At 39.8% G+C, this 21,151-nt stretch overlaps 4 protein-coding genes and 1 long non-coding RNA gene across 5 annotated transcripts; 1 reads left to right on the top strand and 4 right to left on the bottom strand.

Moving 5' to 3' along the window:
* Positions 1-5,344: 5,344 nt before the first annotated feature.
* On the bottom strand, positions 5,345-6,696 carry LOC119721235. Its single transcript, XM_038191205.1, has 2 exons — positions 6,381-6,696; positions 5,345-5,892 (listed from the first exon to the last, which is right to left on the bottom strand). Exons 1-2 carry the CDS (start codon positions 6,504-6,506, stop codon positions 5,686-5,688), a joined length of 333 nt encoding a protein of 110 aa, XP_038047133.1. The 5' UTR covers positions 6,507-6,696; the 3' UTR covers positions 5,345-5,685.
* Positions 6,697-7,547: 851 nt separating this feature from the next.
* LOC119721234 lies at positions 7,548-8,952 on the bottom strand. Its single transcript, XM_038191204.1, has 2 exons — positions 8,692-8,952; positions 7,548-8,196 (listed from the first exon to the last, which is right to left on the bottom strand). The coding sequence occupies exons 1-2, from the start codon at positions 8,815-8,817 to the stop codon at positions 7,987-7,989; spliced, it is 336 nt and encodes a 111-aa protein (XP_038047132.1). The 5' UTR covers positions 8,818-8,952; the 3' UTR covers positions 7,548-7,986.
* Positions 8,953-10,085: 1,133 nt separating this feature from the next.
* Positions 10,086-11,282, bottom strand: LOC119721232. Its single transcript, XM_038191203.1, has 2 exons — positions 10,998-11,282; positions 10,086-10,507 (listed from the first exon to the last, which is right to left on the bottom strand). The coding sequence occupies exons 1-2, from the start codon at positions 11,121-11,123 to the stop codon at positions 10,301-10,303; spliced, it is 333 nt and encodes a 110-aa protein (XP_038047131.1). The 5' UTR covers positions 11,124-11,282; the 3' UTR covers positions 10,086-10,300.
* An 899-nt stretch (positions 11,283-12,181) lies between these two features.
* On the bottom strand, positions 12,182-13,602 carry LOC119721231. Its single transcript, XM_038191202.1, has 2 exons — positions 13,318-13,602; positions 12,182-12,828 (listed from the first exon to the last, which is right to left on the bottom strand). Exons 1-2 carry the CDS (start codon positions 13,441-13,443, stop codon positions 12,619-12,621), a joined length of 336 nt encoding a protein of 111 aa, XP_038047130.1. The 5' UTR covers positions 13,444-13,602; the 3' UTR covers positions 12,182-12,618.
* Positions 13,603-14,391: 789 nt separating this feature from the next.
* LOC119721230 lies at positions 14,392-20,447 on the top strand. Its single transcript, XR_005270165.1, has 2 exons — positions 14,392-16,456; positions 18,945-20,447. It is a non-coding gene; the product is annotated as an uncharacterized LOC119721230 (long non-coding RNA).
* Positions 20,448-21,151: the final 704 nt, after the last annotated feature.

The following is a 21,151-nucleotide window of genomic DNA, read 5'->3' as shown; positions in this document are numbered from 1 at the left end:
CTGCAAGGGTACGACTTCAGATCTGGACTAATTTATAGGGTTGGCCGGAGGCATAGATTAATAGACCATTATCGTGTTGCGGCCATCTTGATCTTTCCCATTGAAATCAACGTAACCAAAGCGAGACTGGAAAGAAAAATAGTCTTAGTACAAAATCATTATCATTCAGTACTTTTGTTGTATACAGGGAACATAATTGACATGGTGGGAGCATGATAAAGGTAATTATTCTGTTAGAGAAAACTGAAATTTAAATCTTGCATCCCATGCACATTTTCGCGTCGATCGCAACTGTGTTACATGATTGTCCTTTATAATGACCTCAGAATGTGGTTAATTATTGACGTCTAAATGATGACAACTTATGCTACATGACATCTGCCTACTAGAGTTCATACTATTATGTTCCCCAATGTACCTATGTCCCCCAACCCTTACCCTAACCCTATACCCTAAGGATTTTTGGGAACATAGGTATTGTGGAACAAGGCTAGACAGACCCCTGCTTACGGTACAATGTACTAGAGCAAGCCATAGGGGGCCTAAAATCCATCTCCACTGTGTAGGCGTAAAAACTTGATGCGGCCGTGCTTGCTTCTTTTCATTCCTGCTTTTCGACGGCCGAGCCCGGCCCCCATGGTACTATTTTACTGTCAGATGCTGAGCCGCCATCAGACGTGTCACGTGTCGCAGGTTGGTCGTCCTTAGACGTCTCACGTGTCGCAAGATGGTTGGACATTGCTTGGTGAGCCTCTCTCTGCAAACAAGGCCAACAAAAAAGTGTCGTTTTTTTATGGCAGCAGGAGTTGTCGATAAACGACGGGACAATTTTAAGTATTCAATATTCATTTCATTAAATTCTCTTTATTTTCCAGAAACTTGTTTTGTCAACAGCTAATATAAAATTATGTTATTCATAATTATTTCCCTAGACCATGTATTCTGAGGGCGTATAAAATGCACCATATATTATTTAACTGATTTTTTGAATTTCTCTGAATTTTGAATCCGATGTACAGAAATCACGCTATATGGGCGGGGTCCAGGTTTTCCTCCACGTTTGAAAAATGAATTGTTGGATTATTTTTATTTTTAGCTGTTGACAAAATAATTTTCTGCATGGAAAATAAAGAGAATTTAATTGAATGAATATCGTTTATCGACCACTCCTGCTGCCATAAAAAACGCCGTTTTTGGGGGTCTTGTTTGCAGAGAGAGGTTCACATAGCAATGTCCAAAAATCTTGCGAAGCGTAAGACGTCTAAGGACAACCAACCTGCGACACGAGACACATCTGATGGAGGCTAGACACAATCGCAGTGGGGCTCGGCCGTCGGACAGCAGGAATAAAAAAAGAAGCAAGCACGGCAACGACGGGCATTTACATGGATACATGTATTATGGCTTATAGCTCCATGGTTCTAGTACCATAGGCAGATTTTCCACGTCAATTAAAGGGAATATACAACATTTGCAAACATCGAAAGATAAGAGTACCAAGTTTTTACGAAATACCTAAATAGGATGTTGGTAATTGACAGTCTAAAGCATCCTGTAAAATTATGGCACCTGGTGTGAAGTCATTTTCAAGAATATGGTATTTTTGTAAAAATTTCCAGCTTGAACAGTTTTGTTTTTCTTGGTTTTTCCAGCATTTTCGAACACAAAACTTCAAACATGTCAGTGTAACAATATTTGATCTATTATACTAACCCCTGAAATAGTTCATTTCTGAAAATTACAGCAAAAGCCAATGAGGTACATTCCCTTTAACCACATCATTCTGAGGTCATTATGGACAATCATGTAACACGGTTGCGATAGACGCAAAATGTGCATGGGATGCACGATTTTTATTCAGTTTTCTCTAAAGAATAATTTAAACTAGGCCTTCAGTCCTACCTTAAGTTAGTCCAGATCTGAAGTAATACCCTTGCACTTGCAGAATCGTTTTCTGCTTTCGTATTTGTTTCCTATATTAAGCTTTATTATTCAGCAGTTTTAAATTAACACAAATACCACCCAGAAGTAAAACTCACACTCCGTAACAGAACATGCTGCAGACGGATAGAAGTGTGGGTGATTATGGAATGTTTACTCAAGACAGTTATTCTAATGAGAAAGTTTACATGCAACCCTGTAGCGTCATTCTTGATATTTGTTAGGAAATGATAATTTCTCGCGAAACTACGCTCTTGGAGCGCTATCTGTGGCCAGTTTTGTACAATTTCCAAGGACTATTATCACACCAAAGAAGACAACAAACCGGATTTGTTATACATGTATATGTTTTTGTTCGGGGGGAGGCGGTAATCCGATGAATTTGGGGAGAAATTTCCATCCATGATCACCCCTAAAAGTAGTTCTGAAGCCCATCGCCATTTTAAACAATGATGCCTACGCTCCACTGTAAAATAGAGCAATTTTAGGGCCCAATTGCATCAACATTTCACAGCATTACAAGATCGTATAATCCTGCTCACGGCTTCCACCATTCCTTTTTTGTTTAAAAACCCTCAGGTTCTTTGCTCACAAAATGCTCATATAGCAGAGAAATGCATGCAAATCGTGATTTGGCCGGCGTAGGCAAGTTTGGTCCTATTTACGGCCTGCAACCATAAATATGCTCTTGACCACGTTCATTCATTATGCCATGAAATCAATATGCAGATGAAGCGCAAGTAATCCTGCATAAACAGAGACTGCAATAAAGTTTTAGTACACCAAACCATTGTTGTAGTGTGGCTCAGTTTGAGATCAGGGAACTGAATTGACTTTGTGTACAAATTAACGCAGCTTTGTGAAACATCGCTCTAAAGTTTTTTTTCGTAAAAAGGTACGATATTTGTATAAAAAGCAGCCGGAAAATGGAGCCGCTATGATGAAACTTTAGGGCCCCATTTCATCAACATTTCACAGAATTACAAGATCGCATAGTCAGTCATGCTCACGGCTTCCACCATTCATTTTGTTCCAACTCTCCAGTTATTTGCCCACGAAATGCTCCAATAGCAGAGAAATGCATGCAAATCGTGATTTGGCCTGCGTAGGCAATTTTGAGCCTATTTACGGCCTGCAATATGCTCTTGACCACGTTCATTCATTATGCCATGAAAATAATATGCAGATGAAGCGCAAGTAATCCTGCAATAAATAATTTAATGAATAAAATCCTTTATTGCAGAGACTGCAATCAAGTTGAAGTACACCAAACCATTGTTGTAGTGTGGCTCAGTTTGAGATCAGAAAAACTGAATTGAACGCTAACTCTGTGTACAAGTGAACGCAAATTTGTGAAACATCGCTCTAAAGTTTTTGCGTAAAAAGGTACGATATTGGTATAAAAGCAGCCGGAAAATGGAGCCGTTATAATGGAACTTTCCTGCCTGAAAGTTCTGACCATTTTCCTCTTGATTTTCGGGCTGGTGGTTTGTTCCTTGACTGAAAACGAGGATGAAATCTCTAGGGAGGAAAGCACGGATCTGAAAAATTACTTGGTGAGTAAAGCCATGCATGTTTCATAATTATGTCTCTATAGACCACGTATTCTGAGGGCGTATACTTTTGTTCAAAATGCAACACATATCATTTAACTGATTGTTCGAATTTATATCTGAATTTGAAATCCGATGTACAGAAATCACGCTGTATAAGGGCGGGGTTCAGGATTTCCTCCACGTTTGAAGAGAAAAAAACCTATGGCGAAGCGTATAAGCTATACAATCATGCCGACTTCGACTCGGCGGCATACTCATTTAAACTATTCGGCTTACTCATTTAAACTATTCCGTGGTGACGATTAGTCACCACGGACATACGAATAAATTAAATGAGCACGCCGCCGAGTCGAAGTCGGCATGATTGTATAGCTTATACGCTTCGCCATAGGTTTTTTTCTCTTTAAACGTGGAGGAAATCCTGAACCCCGCCCTTACAGCGTGATTTCTGTACATCGGATTTAAAATTCAGATATCAATTCAAACAATCAGTTAAATAATATGTGTTGCATTTTGTACAAAAGTATACGCCCTCAGAATACGTGGTCTATTATTATGAAATATGCATGGCTTTACTCACCAAGTAATTTTTAAGATCCGTGCTTTCCTCCCTAGAGATTTCATCCTCGTTTTCAGTCAAGGAACACACCACCAGCCCGGAAATCAAGAGGAAAGTGGTCAGAACTTTCAGGCAGGGAAGTTCCATTATAACGGCTCCAACTTCCGGCTGCTTTTATACCAATATCGTACCTGTTTACGCAAAAACTTTAGAGCGATGTTTCACAAATTTGCGTTCCGACTTGTACACAGAGTTAGCGTTCAATTCAGTTTTTCTGATCTCAAACTGAGCCACACTACAACAATGGTTTGGTGTACTTCAACTTGATTGCAGTCTCTGCAATAAAGGATTTTATTCATTAAATTATTTATTGCAGGATTACTTGCGCTTCATCTGCATATTATTTTCCTGGCATAATGAATGAACGTGGTCAAGAGCATATTGCAGGCCGTAAATAGGCCCAAAATTGCCTACGCAGGCCATTCACGATTTGCATGCATTTCTCTGCTATTGGAGCATTTTGTGGGCAAATAACTGGAGAGTTTGAAAAAAATGAATGGTGGAAGCCGTAAGCAGGACTATACGATCTTGTAATTCTGTGAAATGTTGATGAAATGGGGCCCTAAAATTGCTCTATTTCACCATGGAAGCGTAGGCATCATTTTTCAAAATGGCGATGGGCTTCAGAACTATGTTTTAAGGGGTAATTATGACTGGATGGAAATTTCTCCCCAAAGTCATCGGTTTCCCCTCCCCCCCCCCCGAAAAAAATGCATGTATAACAATTTCGGCTTGTTGTCTACTCTGGTGTGATAATAGTCCTTGGAAATTGTACAAACTCGGCGGCAGATAGCGCTTCAAGAGCGTAGTTTCGCGAGAAATTATATTATTTCCTAACAAATATCAAGAATGACGCTACAGGGTTGCACGTATACTTTCTCATTAGAATAACTGTCTTGAGCAAACATTCCATAATCACCCACACTTCTATCCGTCTGCACCATGTTCTGTTACGGAGTATGAGTTTTACTTCTGGATGGTATTTGTGTTACTTTAAAACTGCTGAATAATGAAGCTAAATATAGGGAAACAAAGACGAAAGAAGAAAACGATACTGCAAGGGTACGACTTCAGATCTGGACTAATTTATAGGGTTGGCCGGAGGCCTAGATTAATAGACCATTATCGTGTTGCGGCCATCTTGATCTTTCCCATTGAAATCAACGTTACCAAAGCGAGACTGGAAAGAAAAATAGTCTGAGTACAAAATCATTATCATTCAGTACTTTTATTGCATACAGGGAACATAATTGACATGCTGGCAGCATGATAAAGGTAATTATTCTGTTAGAGAAAACTGAAATTAAAATCTTGCATCCCATGCACATTTCGCATCGATCGCAACCGTGTTACATTATTGTCCTTTATAATGACCTCAGAATGTGGTTAATTATTGACGTGTAAATGATGACAACTTGCGCTACATCTGCCTACGGGGGTGTATACTATTATGTCCCCCAATGTACCTATGTCCCCAACCCTTACACTAACCCTACCCTAAGGATTTGGGGGAACATAGGTATTGTGGAACAAGGACGGTACAATGTACTAGAACAAGGCATAGGGGGCCTAATTATATCCACTGTGTAGGCGTAAAAACTTGATGCGGCCGAATTTGCTTCTTTTCATTCCTGCTTTTCGACGGCCGAGCCCCATGGTATCTATTTTACTGTCAGATGCTGAGCCGCCATCAGACGTGTCACGTGTCGCAGGTTGGTCGTCCTTAGACGTCTCACGTGTCGCAAGATGGTTGGACATTGCTTGGTGAACCTCTCTCTGCAAACAAGGCCAACAAACAAAAGTGTCGTTTTTTTATGGCAGCAGGAGTGGTCGATAAACGACGGGACAATTTTAAGTATTCAATATTCATTTCATTAAATTCTCTTTATTTTCCAGAAACTTGTTTTGTCAACAGCTAATATAAAATTATGTTATTCACTTAAAAGTAAGAATAAGACAACAATTCATCCAAATAAATTTGCAAATTGGTTAAAAAGTACACCGAATAGTTTAAATGAGCACGCCGCCGAGTCGAAGTCGGCATGATTGTATAGCTTATACGCTTCGCCATAGGTTTTTTTTCTCTTCAAACGTGGAGGAAATCCTGAACCCCGCCCTTACAGCGTGATTTCTGTACATCGGATTTAAAATTCAGATATCAATTCAAACAATCAGTTAAATAATATGTGTTGCACTTTGTACAAAAGTATACGCCCTCAGAATACGTGGTCTATAGAGACATAATGAAACATGGCTTTACTCACCACGTAATTTTTCAGATCCGTGCTTTCCTCCCTAGAGATTTCATCCTCGTTTTCAGTCAAGGAACACACCACCAGGCCGGAAATCAAGAGGAAAATGGTCAGAACTTTCAGGCAGGGAAGTTCCATTATAACGGCTCCAACTTCCGGCTGCTTTTATACCAATATCGTACCTGTTTACGCAAAAACTTTAGAGCGATGTTTCACAAATTTGCGTTCCGACTTGTACACAGAGTTAGCGTTCAATTCAGTTTTTCTGATCTCAAACTGAGCCACACTACAACAATGGTTTGGTGTACTTCAACTTGATTGCAGTCTCTGCAATAAAGGATTTTATTCATTAAATTATTTATTGCAGGATTACTTGCGCTTCATCCGCATATTATTTTCATGGCATAATGAATGAACGTGGTCAGGCCGTAAATAGGCTCAAAATTGCCTACGCAGGCCATTCACGATTTGCATGCATTTCTCTGCTATTGGAGCATTTTCTGGGGAAATAACTGGAGAGTTTGAAAAAAATGAATGGTGGAAGCCGTGAGCAGGACTATACGATCTTGTAATTCTGTGAAATGTTGATGAAATGGGGCCCTAAAATTGCTCTATTTCACCATGGAAGCGTAGGCATCATTTTTCAAAATGGCGATGGGCTTCAGAAATTAGGGGTGATCATGGATGGAAATTTCTCCCCAAAGTCATCGGTTTACCCCCCCCCCCCCCCGAAAAAAATTCATGTATAACAATTTCGGCTTGTTGTCTACTCTGGTGTGATAATAGTCTTTGGAAATTGTACAAACTCGGCGGCAGATAGCGCTTCAAGAGCGTAGTTTCGCGAGAAATTATATTATTTCCTAACAAATATCAAGAATGACGCTACAGGGTTGCACGTATACTTTCTCATTAGAATAACTGTCTTGAGCAAACATTCCATAGTCACCCACACTTCTATCCGTCTGCAGCATGCTCTGTTACGGAGTGTGAGTTTTACTTCTGGATGGTATTTGTGTTACTTTAAAACTGCTGAATAATGAAGCTAAATATAGGGAAACAAAGACGAAAGAAAAAACGATACTGCAAGGGTACGACTTCAGATCTGGACTAATTTATAGGGTCGGCCGGAGGCCTAGATTAATAGACCATTATCGTGTTGCGGCCATCTTGATCTTTCCCATTGAAATCAAGGTAACCAAAGCGAGACTGGAAAGAAAAATAGTCTGAGTACAAAATCATTATCATTCAGTACTTTTATTGCATACGGGGAACATAATTGACATGCTGGCAGCATGATAAAGGTAATTATTCTGTTAGAGAAAACTGAAATTAAAATCTTGCATCCCATGCACATTTCGCATCGATCGCAACCGTGTTACATTATTGTCCTTTATAATTACCTCAGAATGTGGTTAATTATTGACGTGTAAATGATGACAACTTGTGCTACATCTGCCTACGGGGGTGTACACTATTATGTTTCCCAATGTACCTATGTCCCCCAACCCTTATATACCCTAACCCTACCCTAAGGATTTTGGGGAACATAGGTATTGTGGAACAAGGCTAGACAGACCCCTGCTTACGGTACAATGTACTAGAGCAAGCCATAGGGGGCCTAAAATCCATCTCCACTGTGTAGGCGTAAAAACTTGATGCGGCCGAATTTGCTTCTTTTCATTCCTGCTTTTCGACGGCCGAGCTCCATGGTATCTATTTTACTGTCAGATGCTGAGCCGCCATCAGACGTGTCACGTGTCGCAGGTTGGTCGTCCTTAGACGTCTCACGTGTCGCAAGATGGTTGGACATTGCTTGGTGAACCTCTCTCTGCAAACAAGGCCAACAAACAAAAGTGTCGTTTTTTTTATGGCAGCAGGAGTGGTCGATAAACGACGGGACAATTTTAAGTATTCAATATTCATTTCATTAAATTCTCTTTATTTTCCAGAAACTTGTTTTGTCAACAGCTAATATAAACTTATGTTATTCACTTAAAAGTAAGAATAAGACAACAATTCATCCAAATAAATTTGCAAATTGGTTAAAAAGTACACCGAATAGTTTAAATGAGCACGCCGCCGAGTCGAAGTAGGCATGATTCTATAGCTTATACGCTTCGCAATAGGTTTTTTTCTCTTCAAACGTGGAGGAAATCCTGAACCACGCCCTTACAGCGTGATTTCTGTACATCGGATTTCAAATTCAGATATAAATTCAAACAATCAGTTAAATGATATGTGTTGCATTTTGAACAAAAGTATACGCCCTCAGAAAACGTGGTCTATAGAGACATAATTATGAAACATGCATGGCTTTACTCACCAAGTAATTTTTCAGATCCGTGCCTTCCTCCCTAGAGATTTCATCCTCGTTTTCAGTCAAGGAACAAACCACCAGGCCGGAAATCAAGAGGAAAATGGTCAGAACTTTCAGGCAGGGAAGTTCCATTATAACGGCTCCAACTTCCGGCTGCTTTTATACCAATATCGTACCTTTTTACGCAAAAACTTTAGAGCGATGTTTCACAAATGTGCGTTCACCTGTTCATAGAGTTAGCGTTCAATTCAGTTTTTCTGTTCTCAAACTGAGCCACACTACAACAATGGTGTGGTGTACTTAAACTTGATTGCAGTCTCTGCAATAAAGGATTGTATTCAATAAATTATTTATTGCAGGATTACTTGCGCTTCATCTGCATATTATTTTCATGGCATAATGAATAAACGTGGTTAAGAGCATATGGATGCAGGCCGTAAATAGGCCCAAAATAGCCTACGCAGGCCAAATCACGATTTGCATGCATTTCTCTGCTATTGGAGCATTTCGTGGGCAAATAACTGGAGAGTTGGAACAAAATGAATGGTGGAAGCCGTGAGCAAGACTGACTATACGATCTTGTAATTCTGTGAAATGTTGATGAAATGGGGCCCTAAAATTGCTCTATTTCACCATGGAAGCGTAGGCATCATTTTTCAAAATGGCGATGGGCTTCAGAACTACTTTTAGGGGTGATCATGGATGGAAATTTCTCCCCAAAGTCATCGGTTTCCCCTCCCCCCCCCCCCGAAAAAAATTCATGTATAACAATTTCGGCTTGTTGTCTACTCTGGTGTGATAATAGTCCTTGGAAATTGTACAAACTCGGCGGCAGATAGCGCTTCAAGAGCGTAGTTTCGCGAGAAATTATATTATTTCCTAACAAATATCAAGAATGACGCTACAGGGTTGCACGTATACTTTCTCATTAGAATAACTGTCTTGAGCAAACATTCCATAATCACCCACACTTCTATCCGTCTGCAGCATGTTCTGTTACGGAGTATGAGTTTTACTTCTGGATGGTATTTGTGTTACTTTAAAACTGCTGAATAATGAAGCTAAATATAGGGAAACAAAGACGAAAGAAGAAAACGATACTGCAAGGGTACGACTTCAGATCTGGACTAATTTATAGGGTTGGCCGGAGGCCTAGATTAATAGACCATTATCGTGTTGCGGCCATCTTGATCTTTCCCATTGAAATCAACGTTACCAAAGCGAGACTGGAAAGAAAAATAGTCTGAGTACAAAATCATTATCATTCAGTACTTTTATTGCATACAGGGAACATAATTGACATGCTGGCAGCATGATAAAGGTAATTATTCTGTTAGAGAAAACTGAAATTAAAATCTTGCATCCCATGCACATTTCGCATCGATCGCAACCCTGTTACATTATTGTCCTTTATAATGACCTCAGAATGTGGTTAATTATTGACGTGTAAATGATGACAACTTGCGCTACATCTGCCTACGGGGGTGTATACTATTATGTCCCCCAATGTACCTATGTCCCCAACCCTTACCCTAACCCTACCCTAAGGATTTGGGGGAACATAGGTAATGTGGAACAAGGACGGTACAATGTACTAGAGCAAGCCATAGGGGGCCTAATTGTATCCACTGTGTAGGCGTAAAAACTTGATGCGGCCGAATTTGCTTCTTTTCATTCCTGCTTTTCGACGGCCGAGCCCCATGGTATCTATTTTACTGTCAGATGCTGAGCCGCCATCAGACGTGTCACGTGTCGCAGGTTGGTCGACCTTAGACGTCTCACGTGTCGCAAGATTGTTGGACATTGCTTGGTGAACCTCTCTCTGCAAACAAGGCCAACAAAAAAAAGTGTCGTTTTTTTATGGCAGCAGGAGTGGTCGATAAACGACGGGACAATTTTAAGTATTCAATATTCATTTCATTAAATTCTCTTTATTTTCCAGAAACTTGTTTTGTCAACAGCTAATATAAAATTATGTTATTCACTTAAAAGTAAGAATAATACAACAATTCATCCAAATAAATTTGCAAATTGGTTAAAAAGTACACCGAATAGTTTAAATGAGCACGCCGCCGAGTCGAAGTCGGCATAATTGTATGGCTTATACGCTTCGCCATAGGTTTTTTTCTCTTCAAACGTGGAGGAAATCCTGAACCCCGCCCTTACAGCGTGATTTCTGTACATCGGATTTAAAATTCAGATATAAATTCAAACAATCAGTTAAATAATATGTGTTGCACTTTGTACAAAAGTATACGCCCTCAGAATACGTGGTCTATAGAGACATAATTATGAAACATGGCTTTACTCACCAAGTAATTTTTCAGATCCGTGCTTTCCTCCCTAGAGATTTCATCCTCGTTTTCAGTCAAGGAACAAACCACCAGGCCGGAAATCAAGAGGAAAATGGTCAGAACTTTCAGGCAGGGAAGTTCCATTATAACGGCTCCAACTTCCGGCTGCTTTTATACCAATATCGTACCTGTTTACGCAAAAACTTTAGAGCGATGTTTCACAAATTTGCGTTCACTTGTACACAGAGTTAGCGTTCAATTCTGTTTTTCTGTTCTCAAACTGAGCCACACTACAACAATGGTTTGGTGTACTTCAACTTGATTGCAGTCTCTGCAATAAAGGATTTTATTCATTAAATTATTTATTGCAGGATTACTTGCGCTTCATCTGCATATTATTTTCATGGCATAATGAATGAACGTGGTCAAGAGCATATTGCAGGCCGTAAATAGGCTCAAAATTGCCTACGCAGGCCATTCACGATTTGCATGCATTTCTCTGCTATTGGAGCATTTTGTGGGCAAATAACTGGAGAGTTTGAAAAAAATGAATGGTGGAAGCCGTAAGCAGGACTATACGATCTTGTAATTCTGTGAAATGTTGATGAAATGGGGCCCTAAAATTGCTCTATTTCACCATGGAAGCGTAGGCATCATTTTTCAAAATGGCGATGGGCTTCAGAACTACTTTTAGGGGTGATCATGGATGGAAATTTCTCCCCAAAGTCATCGGTTTACCCCCCCCCCCCCCGAAGAAAATTCATGTATAACAATTTCGGCTTGTTGTCTACTCTGGTTTGATAATAGTCCTTGGAAATTGTACAAACTCGGCGGCAGATAGCGCTTCAAGAGCGTAGTTTCGCGAGAAATTATATTATTTCCTAACAAATATCAAGAATGACGCTACAGGGTTGCACGTATACTTTCTCATTAGAATAACTGTCTTGAGTAAACATTCCATAATCACCCACACTTCTATCCGTCTGCAGCATGCTCTGTTACGGAGTGTGAGTTTTACTTCTGGATGGTATTTGTGTTACTTTAAAACTGCTGAATAATGAAGCTAAATATAGGGAAACAAAGACGAAAGAAAAAAACGATACTGCAAGGGTACGACTTCAGATCTGGACTAATTTATAGGGTTGGCCGGAGGCATAGATTAATAGACCATTATCGTGTTGCGGCCATCTTGATCTTTCCCATTGAAATCAACGTAACCAAAGCGAGACTGGAAAGAAAAATAGTCTTAGTACAAAATCATTATCATTCAGTACTTTTATTGCATACGGGGAACATAATTGACATGCTGGCAGCATGATAAAGGTAATTATTCTGTTAGAGAAAACTGAAATTAAAATCTTGCATCCCATGCACATTTCGCATCGATCGCAACCGTGTTACATTATTGTCCTTTATAATGACCTCAGAATGTGGTTAATTATTGACGTGTAAATGATGACAACTTGTGCTACATCTGCCTACGGGGTGTACACTATTATGTTTCCCAATGTACCTATGTCCCCCAACCCTTATATACCCTAACCCTACCCTAAGGATTTTGGGGAACATAGGTATTGTGGAACAAGGCTAGACAGACCCCTGCTTACGGTACAATGTACTAGAGCAAGCCATAGGGGGCCTAAAATCCATCTCCACTGTGTAGGCGTAACAACTTGATGCGGCCGAATTTGCTTCTTTTCATTCCTGCTTTTCGACGGCCGAGCCCCATGGTATCTATTTTACTGTCAGATGCTGAGCCGCCATCAGACGTGTCACGTGTCGCAGGTTGGTCGTCCTTACACGTCTCACGTGTCGCAAGATGGTTGGACATTGCTTGGTGAACCTCTCTCTGCAAACAAGGCAAACAAAAAAGTGTCGTTTTTTTATGGCAGCAGGAGTGGTCGATAAACGACGGGACAATTTTAAGTATTCAATATTCATTTCATTAAATTCTCTTTATTTTCCAGAAACTTGTTTCTTCAACAGCTAATATAAACTTATGTTATTCACTTTAAAGTAAGAATAATACAACAATTCATCCAAAAGAAATTGCAAATTGGTTAAAAAGTACACCGAATAGTTTAAATGAGCACGACGCCGAGTCGAAGTCGGCATGATTGTATAGCTTATACGCTTCGCCATAGGTTTTTTTTCTCTTCAAACGTGGAGGAAATCCTGAACCCCGCCCTCACAGCGTGATTTCTGTACATCGGATTTCAAATTCAGATATCAATTCAAACAATCAGTAAAATAATATGTGTTGCATTTTGTACAAAAGCATACGCCCTCAGAATACGTGGTCTATAGAGACATAATTATGAAACATGGCTTTTCTCACCAAGTAATTTTTCAGATCCGTGCTTTCCTCCCTAGAGATTTCATCCTCGTTTTCAGTCAAGGAACAAACCACCAGGCCGGAAATCAAGAGGAAAATGGTCAGAACTTTCAGGCAGGGAAGTTCCATTATAACGGCTCCAACTTCCGGCTGCTTTTATACCAATATCGTACCTTTTTACGCAAAAACTTTAGAGCGATGTTTCACAAATTTGCGTTCACTTGTACCCAGAGTTAGCGTTCAATTCAGTTTTTCTGATCTCAAACTGAGCCACACTACAACAATGGTTTGGTGTACTTCAACTTGATTGCAGTCTCTGCAATAAAGGATTTTATTCATTAAATTATTTATTGCAGGATTACTTGCGCTTCATCTGCATATTATTTTCATGGCATAATGAATGAACGTGGTCAAGAGCATATGGATGCAGGCCGTAAATAGGCCCAAAATAGCCTACGCCGGCCATTCACGATTTGCATGCATTTCTCTGTTTTTAGAGCATTTTGTGAACACAAAAAAGGAGGGTTTGATGCCCCCAAAAAAAACCCGAAGAGTGCCGAGTTTGTAATTCTGTGAAATGTTTATAAAATGGGGCCCTAAAATTGCTCTAATTTGCAGTGGAGCGTAGTCATCATGTTTTTCAAATCTGCAATGGGCTTCAGAACTACTTGAGGGGTGATCATCTCTGGATGGAAATTTTTCTGCAAAGCCATCGGATAACACCCCTCCCGAAAAAAAATGCAAGTAACTGAAATATGATGAAATAAGCTATAATTTGATGTGTGTGTTTCAAACACCTTGGAGAGTTGTGAGCATTTTTACTTATTTTTGGAAATGGGGGCAGTGGCGGCGGAACGGTTTTCAAACTGGGAGGAGTGGGGTGGGCATCACCAAAAAGGGGCACTTGCTCAGTCAAAGGCATCTTCCGTTGGTGCAGCAGGGTATCCAGAATTTGGTGGGTTTTTTTTGCACAGCCGCGCTGAAATGTCGACACGTTTTTTCACCGGACACTTGGCCTCCGTAACATCAAATAGCATGGGGTTTTTCTCCCTTGACAATAGGAGTGGGAAGGGCAATTGTAGTTTTACGTAATTATGCAAAGTAGACACGCATACTCGGGTCTATGTGTTTTACAGAAAAGCAATGAAGCATAAATCTCCTGGTTATATGTGACACACCCGTATACGCCACTTCAGGTTAGCTCACTGCCGAGTACACAACTGTTCTACTTATAGTCCTTGCTTATACGTTGCTGTAGAATGTCTACCAAAGAAACCTTGAACACCGAAGCTCTGTTCGAAAAGTTTCAATCGTACTTTGATCAGAAATTCGAATCGATCTCCAACCATAGCAAAAATGACAACGCTTCTATACTAGATTTAAGAAACAAGATAGAGGCTCAAGATCTCAAGAGATCCGGAAACTCCGCCCAATACGAATTCTGCGGGAAAATTCAAATCCTGACCAACAAAATCAAGTTGTCTCTCTTAGCCAAGGACGACCTCACATCAGCAATGGAAGCCATACAAGAACTTGAGGAGATCACCGCCGATCGAAAACAAAAAATTCAGATCGCAGATTCTAGCAAAGCAGGCTGGATCACGGTACAGCATCTGTAGAAAGGAACTGGCAAGAATCAATCCCCCGAAAAACAGAAGAGGATACTAGCAGCAGAAGAATCGGCCCTCAAGGAGCTGGAGAACAGAAAGCGACAGAAGAAAACAACAACTGATCGACAACATGAGGGTTCACTTAGCTCGGCTAATCATAGTCTTTTTCGAGGTATAATATCAGAACAGTTGTTAATGATTTCAATGATACTGCTTCTACCCCCAAAAGATTTTTCTTTGTTTGGTTCACTCTGAGACTAACCCCAATCCCATGCTAATAAATCAAATAGAAATGAAATTCTGTATTTCTCTGTTCCGTTTGTTCAAGGGTGTGAAACTGTTTTTCATGCGGATGAGCGCAGCGAAGTAGCATGAAAATGTGTTTTACGTGCGTATACCGTGGAGAACCGCACCAGTGAGGACAGTTGCATGTGCCAGTCTACCTACTTTTTGTGCAAGCACGCACATGAAGCCCCGACAGGCCTATTTGCAGCGATGTACTGGGATTGAATTCTAAAGCGAATTCTGTATAATTATATATGTATTATAGATCAATCCATTAATCCCCGCCCACAGTGTTTTGACCAATCACAGCCGTGACTGAAGTCCGACATGCGCATGCACGCGCGTATGACACGCGAAGCTGGAATGTGCACTGTGGCATTGGAGAGTCGCATTATGGTTGCAGACCATTAACTAAACTGGCATAGACCCCACCCCAACTTCCAAAAATCAGGAAAAATACATACCAAGCTGTTTGAAATACCCATCAAATTGAAGCTTACTTCATCGTCTTTAATTTACTGTTCATTTTCTATGTTGAGAGGGGGAGGTAATCTGATGACTTTGGGGAGAAATTTCCACTCAAAGATAATCGCCCCTAAAAGAAGTAGGTCATGAACTCTGATGTGATGTGAGTGGCCATTGTTTTTGTCGTAGTATGACGAGCCAGCTCGAGATCCAGATGAAGCCCATCGCCAATTTGAAAAAAGGATGCCTACTCTCCACTGCAAAATAGAGTAATATTAGGGCCCAATTCCATCCACATTTCACAGAAATACAAGCTCGCACTCCTGTTCACGATTGCCGCCCTTCTCTTTTTACAAAGCCTCAAGTTTGTTGCCCACAAAAAAACCAACCATGGTCTTGTCACGTGCATTCATTATGCCATGAAATTGATATTCAGTTGGAGATGAAGTAATCCTGCATAAACAGAGCCTGCAATAAAGTTTAAGGCTACCAAGCAATCATTGTGGTGTTGGCTCAGTTCGAGATCAGGAAGCTGACTTGAACGCTATACTCTGTGTATATTAAAGTGAAGGCAACTTGGAAAACATCGCTCTAAAGTTTTTGCGTAAAAAGGTACGATATTGGTGTAAAAGCAGCAAGAAGTTGGAGCCGCTATGATGGAACTTCCCAGCCTGAAAGTTCTGACCATTTTCCTTTTGATTTCCGGCCTGGTGGTGTGTTCCTGGACTGAAAACGAGGATGAAATCTCTAGGGAGGAAAGCACGGATCTGAAAAATTACTTCGTGAGTAAAGTTATTTTTCATCTTGTGTCAGACTACCTACATACAGTGTCTCCACACCAGGTATTCTGAAGGCGTGGTTTAAATTGATAAACCTGATTTTTTTTTTTATCTGACGCACAGAAATTACTCTTATAGGGCTTTCCCTCCACGTTTGAGAACAACAGGACGACACATACGAATTATAATGATAGTAATAATAATAATAATTACAATAATTACTGAGGGCCGCCCGATAGTCCAAAGGTTCGATAGTCCGAATGAACACAATTTCCATTAAAGGGGGTTCGTTTATAGTCCGAAAATGAAATTAGTTTCGTTAATCCCAACATTTAATGCAATAGTCCGAAGGTTCAATAGTCCGAAAGTTCATTAGTCCGAAGGTTCATTAGTCCGAAGGTTCATTTATCCGAAGATTTGGTCGTCCGAATTTAGAATAAGGTTAATCAGTCCGAAGGTTCAATAGTCCGAAACGAAAATAAGGTACTCTCTAGTCCAAAGATACATGTCGTATGTATAAAAACTAGTAAATGCTAGGAAGTTTAAGCAAAAAGTAAAAGCATTTACTTTGGAGTACAAGCATTAAGGAAAAGCATATGCTTGATTTCGTATGAATAAAAGTTTTCCTTTACTGTTCAGCATTTGCTAGACAACGGGTAGCAAATGCTTCTTACTGTTGGATTGTTTTCATGGACGAATGATTGCCAACAATAGGGTTTCTTTTGTGTGTACGAACTGCCGCACACACACACGCACTCCGACACCCACCCACCCACCCACACAGGGTTTACACGTGGTGTAATAGTCCAAATCAAAGTGATACAGTACATGTAGTAGTACATACATTTTGATCCTCAAATCCAGCAAAAATGATGACACTTTTAGGCAGTTGCAGAATATAAAAAGTATACTTTCATCATTCATGAAAATTGTAAAGGTCCACAGTGTCCGGTAGACGTCACAATTGCATAAAAATCACAGACGTGTTAAAGTGGGTAAAATCATACCAACATTCGATACACAAAGAGTTTTGTTTATTGAAATATTGAAAAAATAATACATGTAGTTTGCAAAGATTGGTGACCTAATAAACTAACCAAATGATTTCATATTGTTCTGTCCCCAGGGTGCCGTTGGATAAAATGTATCCTTAATCATTCTGTGCCGCACTGAATTTTACGCTAACACTTCATGTCGCTAACATATCGTGAACAAAATGCAAAATTATCGTTTCTAATTCTAGTGAAATTCTAGATTCTAATTCTAGATAAAATACATAATAAAAAAAGTATTTAAATTGCGCATAAATGTTAGTCAAAATACAGTGTATGGTATTATATGTAGTTTATTAACGTTTTGTGTCAATTTTGGTGCGATTAATATTAATGTTATGTTATGTTATGTTTTATTCCACAAATAGGAACAAACCACATGACCCTGGGGAAGGGTTACAACTGTGAAATTAAACATTAAATTATTTGGCAGGTGGTATAACAAAGAATATGCTTTGAAATTACGTCATGCTTTTCCTCTCTTTAAGATATGTACATTGGAAAATAAATTTAGCCACACATATAATAGTGTGTTTATCTGCCGACGACATGAGAAAAATGAATTTATCATTTGTTGTTAAACCATTAAAGCCAGTCTCTATTTTACAAATGTCAGTGAGAAAGTTAGTTCGAAGATCATTATATAAAGGACATTCTAAAAGAAAATGCATTTCTGTTTCAACATCAAGTAGACAATGTGGACATAACCTTTCATGTAGAGCTAAACCAGTGTATCTACCAACTTCAATCATCAACTTGTGAGATGAACATCTAAATTGAGAAAAACAAGATCTATAACCAGAATCCAATAAGTAGCATAAATATGGCTCAAACTCATATAATTGTTTAAACATACGGTAAGTACGAAGTTTGTTTTTCTGGTTACTATCTTTTCTAAGGTCACAATGTAGTCTGTCGTTCCACTGTTTAATAAAGCTGTCTTGCAACAGATTAGTAAGAGTACTCAATACAGACCTTTTATTACTACCGCAAGTACTTGTTATTGGAACATTCCAATGAACTGTGTCGAAACACTTACGTAACATTAATAAATGCAGCAGTTTTTGCGCAGAAGTATTTGCTTTATATTTTCAAGTTTGCCCCAACCCAGCCTTATAAAATGACCAGTAAATGCTTGAAATCTGAAGCATTTACTCCTTTTTATTCATACGAAATAAGTTAACACTTCTAGTCTAGCGAAAGCTAGCAAGTAAAAAGTAAATACTTTTAGCTTTCAGCAAATGCTTTCCAGTAAAAGCATTTGCTTCATTTTTATTCATACAAATGCAAGTAAATGCTTAAAAAAAGGGTAGTAAAAGCAAATGCTAGTTTTTATACATACGACCCAAATTTCGAATACTCAATGTTGTTCCTTCTTTATCGACCACTCCTGTTGCCATAAAAACGACACAACTGTTTTGTGTGTGTGCTGTTTGCAGAGAGAGGTTCACCAAGCAATGTCCAACCATCCTGCGACACGTGAGACGTCTAAAGACAACCAACCTGCGACACGAGACACGTCTGATGGCGGCTTATCCGACAGTAACAGACACCGTCGCAGGGGTCAGCCGACAGCAGGATGGAAAAAAAACAAATATAAAGCTCATTATGGACGTTATAGAAGAATGTAATAATGTTAACTTAACATCCAACAGGGTTGCAATCGACGCGAAACATGCATGAGATGGAATATTTTAACTTCAGTTTTCTATAGAATAATTCAAACTAGTCCAACCCTAAATTGGTCCAGATCTGAAATCGGACCCTTGAAGTATTGTTTTCTTCTGTCGTCATTGTTTCGTATGAAAGCGTACCACATTCGTTATGTAAATTCCTTAGCTTCATTATTCAGCAGTTTGAAATTTAAATTGCTGGGCACAATGCCGAATTTATGGCAAAAAGTAAAACTCACACCCCGTAACAGAACATGATGTAGATGGATAGAACTGTCACAGTGGGTTATTATATGACCATTTTTATTCCAGACAATAATTTTAACGAGAAACTATACTCCCATGCAACCCTGTGGCGTACTAAATTCCTGATATTTAATAGGAAACATAATCTCTCGCGAAACTAAATTCTTGAAGTGCCATCTGCCACCGACGTTGTACAAATATATCATCATACCAGACAATCGGCCTAATTGCTTTTGTTACACATGCATCATGGCATTTTTTGTTGTAATTGTTTAGTCGCCCCTCCGTGAAAGCCGAAACGGATCCAGTAGCGGATCTAGCCCCCCCCCCCCCCCTTCAGCTGCTGTCTAATGTTATAAAAGTAGTAACATGGGGCGAAAAATAATAAGTGGAAGCTAAAGTTATTATTTTTTTCTCAAATTATCTTAGTTCTTAGAAATGCACGAAAAAGCATCGCAGATTCCAAAATATTGCACCCATAGAAAGGCGTGTCCTCGGCACGCCTCCCCACCTTCATACCCCCCTCTCGTTTCCTGAATCGCGATCCTCCCCTGGAATCAATGCGATTCCACATTTGCTAGTTGATTTTTTTTTGTTAAGCACAAAATGGCCAGACCAGAGTATTTCGTTAAATTTAATTGTTACATCTGGTCAAACACATCTGTCTAAACTACAAAACAACAGAAGACAGTTTGAATAAAGTTCAAATTAACCCCGTAGTATCATTTGCGAATAGCCGGCAGCTATACTTTTTACCGCTCGGTACCTTTTCGTGGGACGTGCGTTCGGCTTGTTAATGACTTTCTTAATAGATAATTCATTTCAGCAACAGATGTTTTCTTATACCAGTACATTAAATACACATGTAAAATGTCATTTTTATTCTTTAAGGCTCGGCGTGTAAGCCGCCCTGTGTATAAGCCGCAGTAAACATTTTTATGGGCAAATTCCGAAAATTACGGTACTAAGTAAACTAATATGAATATTAAACTCCTTAAGTGAATAAAACACCGTGTGAATTCATTCATCTGTAGCTGTCTCATTCTGACTTGCTGGGTAACAATGCAAAGTAAAAAAGCCAGTATGCCAACTGTAGTACTGGGCCAGCCAAAATTAGTCTTACTAATGGACGTTCACAATCTTCACTTAGGCATGCGCAATATACTACCAATGAGTTCTATTTCGAGAGTCCTAATTTCACACTACACCGGTGTAGCGTGAATATCCGACTCCATGAAATATGGACTCATTGGTAGTGTTGCACATGCTTAAGTATGTTGATAGCCTTTTTTAGGAGAGTGACTTGTCACATGACTGTGAGGGATAAACCAATAAAAGGGAAAAGGAGTCGGATTTTCATATGACACCGGCACCGCCGCGTTCTGCGCCACATCGCGCAGTACGCGCGACGCATGACATCTGGTCCTGAAATCTGGTCCTTTTTACTCTTTATGGTTGAACTCTCACACGTGACCGATCACTCTCCTAATTATCTTCACTTAGGCACGCGCAATACTACCAATAAATCTGTATTCCATAGTCCTAAATTCACACTACCCCGCACCGCTGCGTTACACTGCGCAGTCCGCGCCACACTGCGCAGTCCGCGCCACGCACGCGCCAATCTTCATGTAAGGTGTTGTTTACGCCTGCTCGCGAGAGGCACATACCACAACATAGCCAGAGTGGTGTTATAAAACCTAAATGGAAATTGTTAAACAAAAGCG

Source organism: Patiria miniata, unplaced genomic scaffold (assembly GCF_015706575.1).
Source record: "Patiria miniata isolate m_02_andy unplaced genomic scaffold, ASM1570657v1 HiC_scaffold_13, whole genome shotgun sequence".
In the NCBI taxonomy this organism is placed as follows: domain Eukaryota; kingdom Metazoa; phylum Echinodermata; class Asteroidea; order Valvatida; family Asterinidae; genus Patiria; species Patiria miniata.
This window is presented reverse-complemented; position numbering and strand designations above follow the sequence as displayed.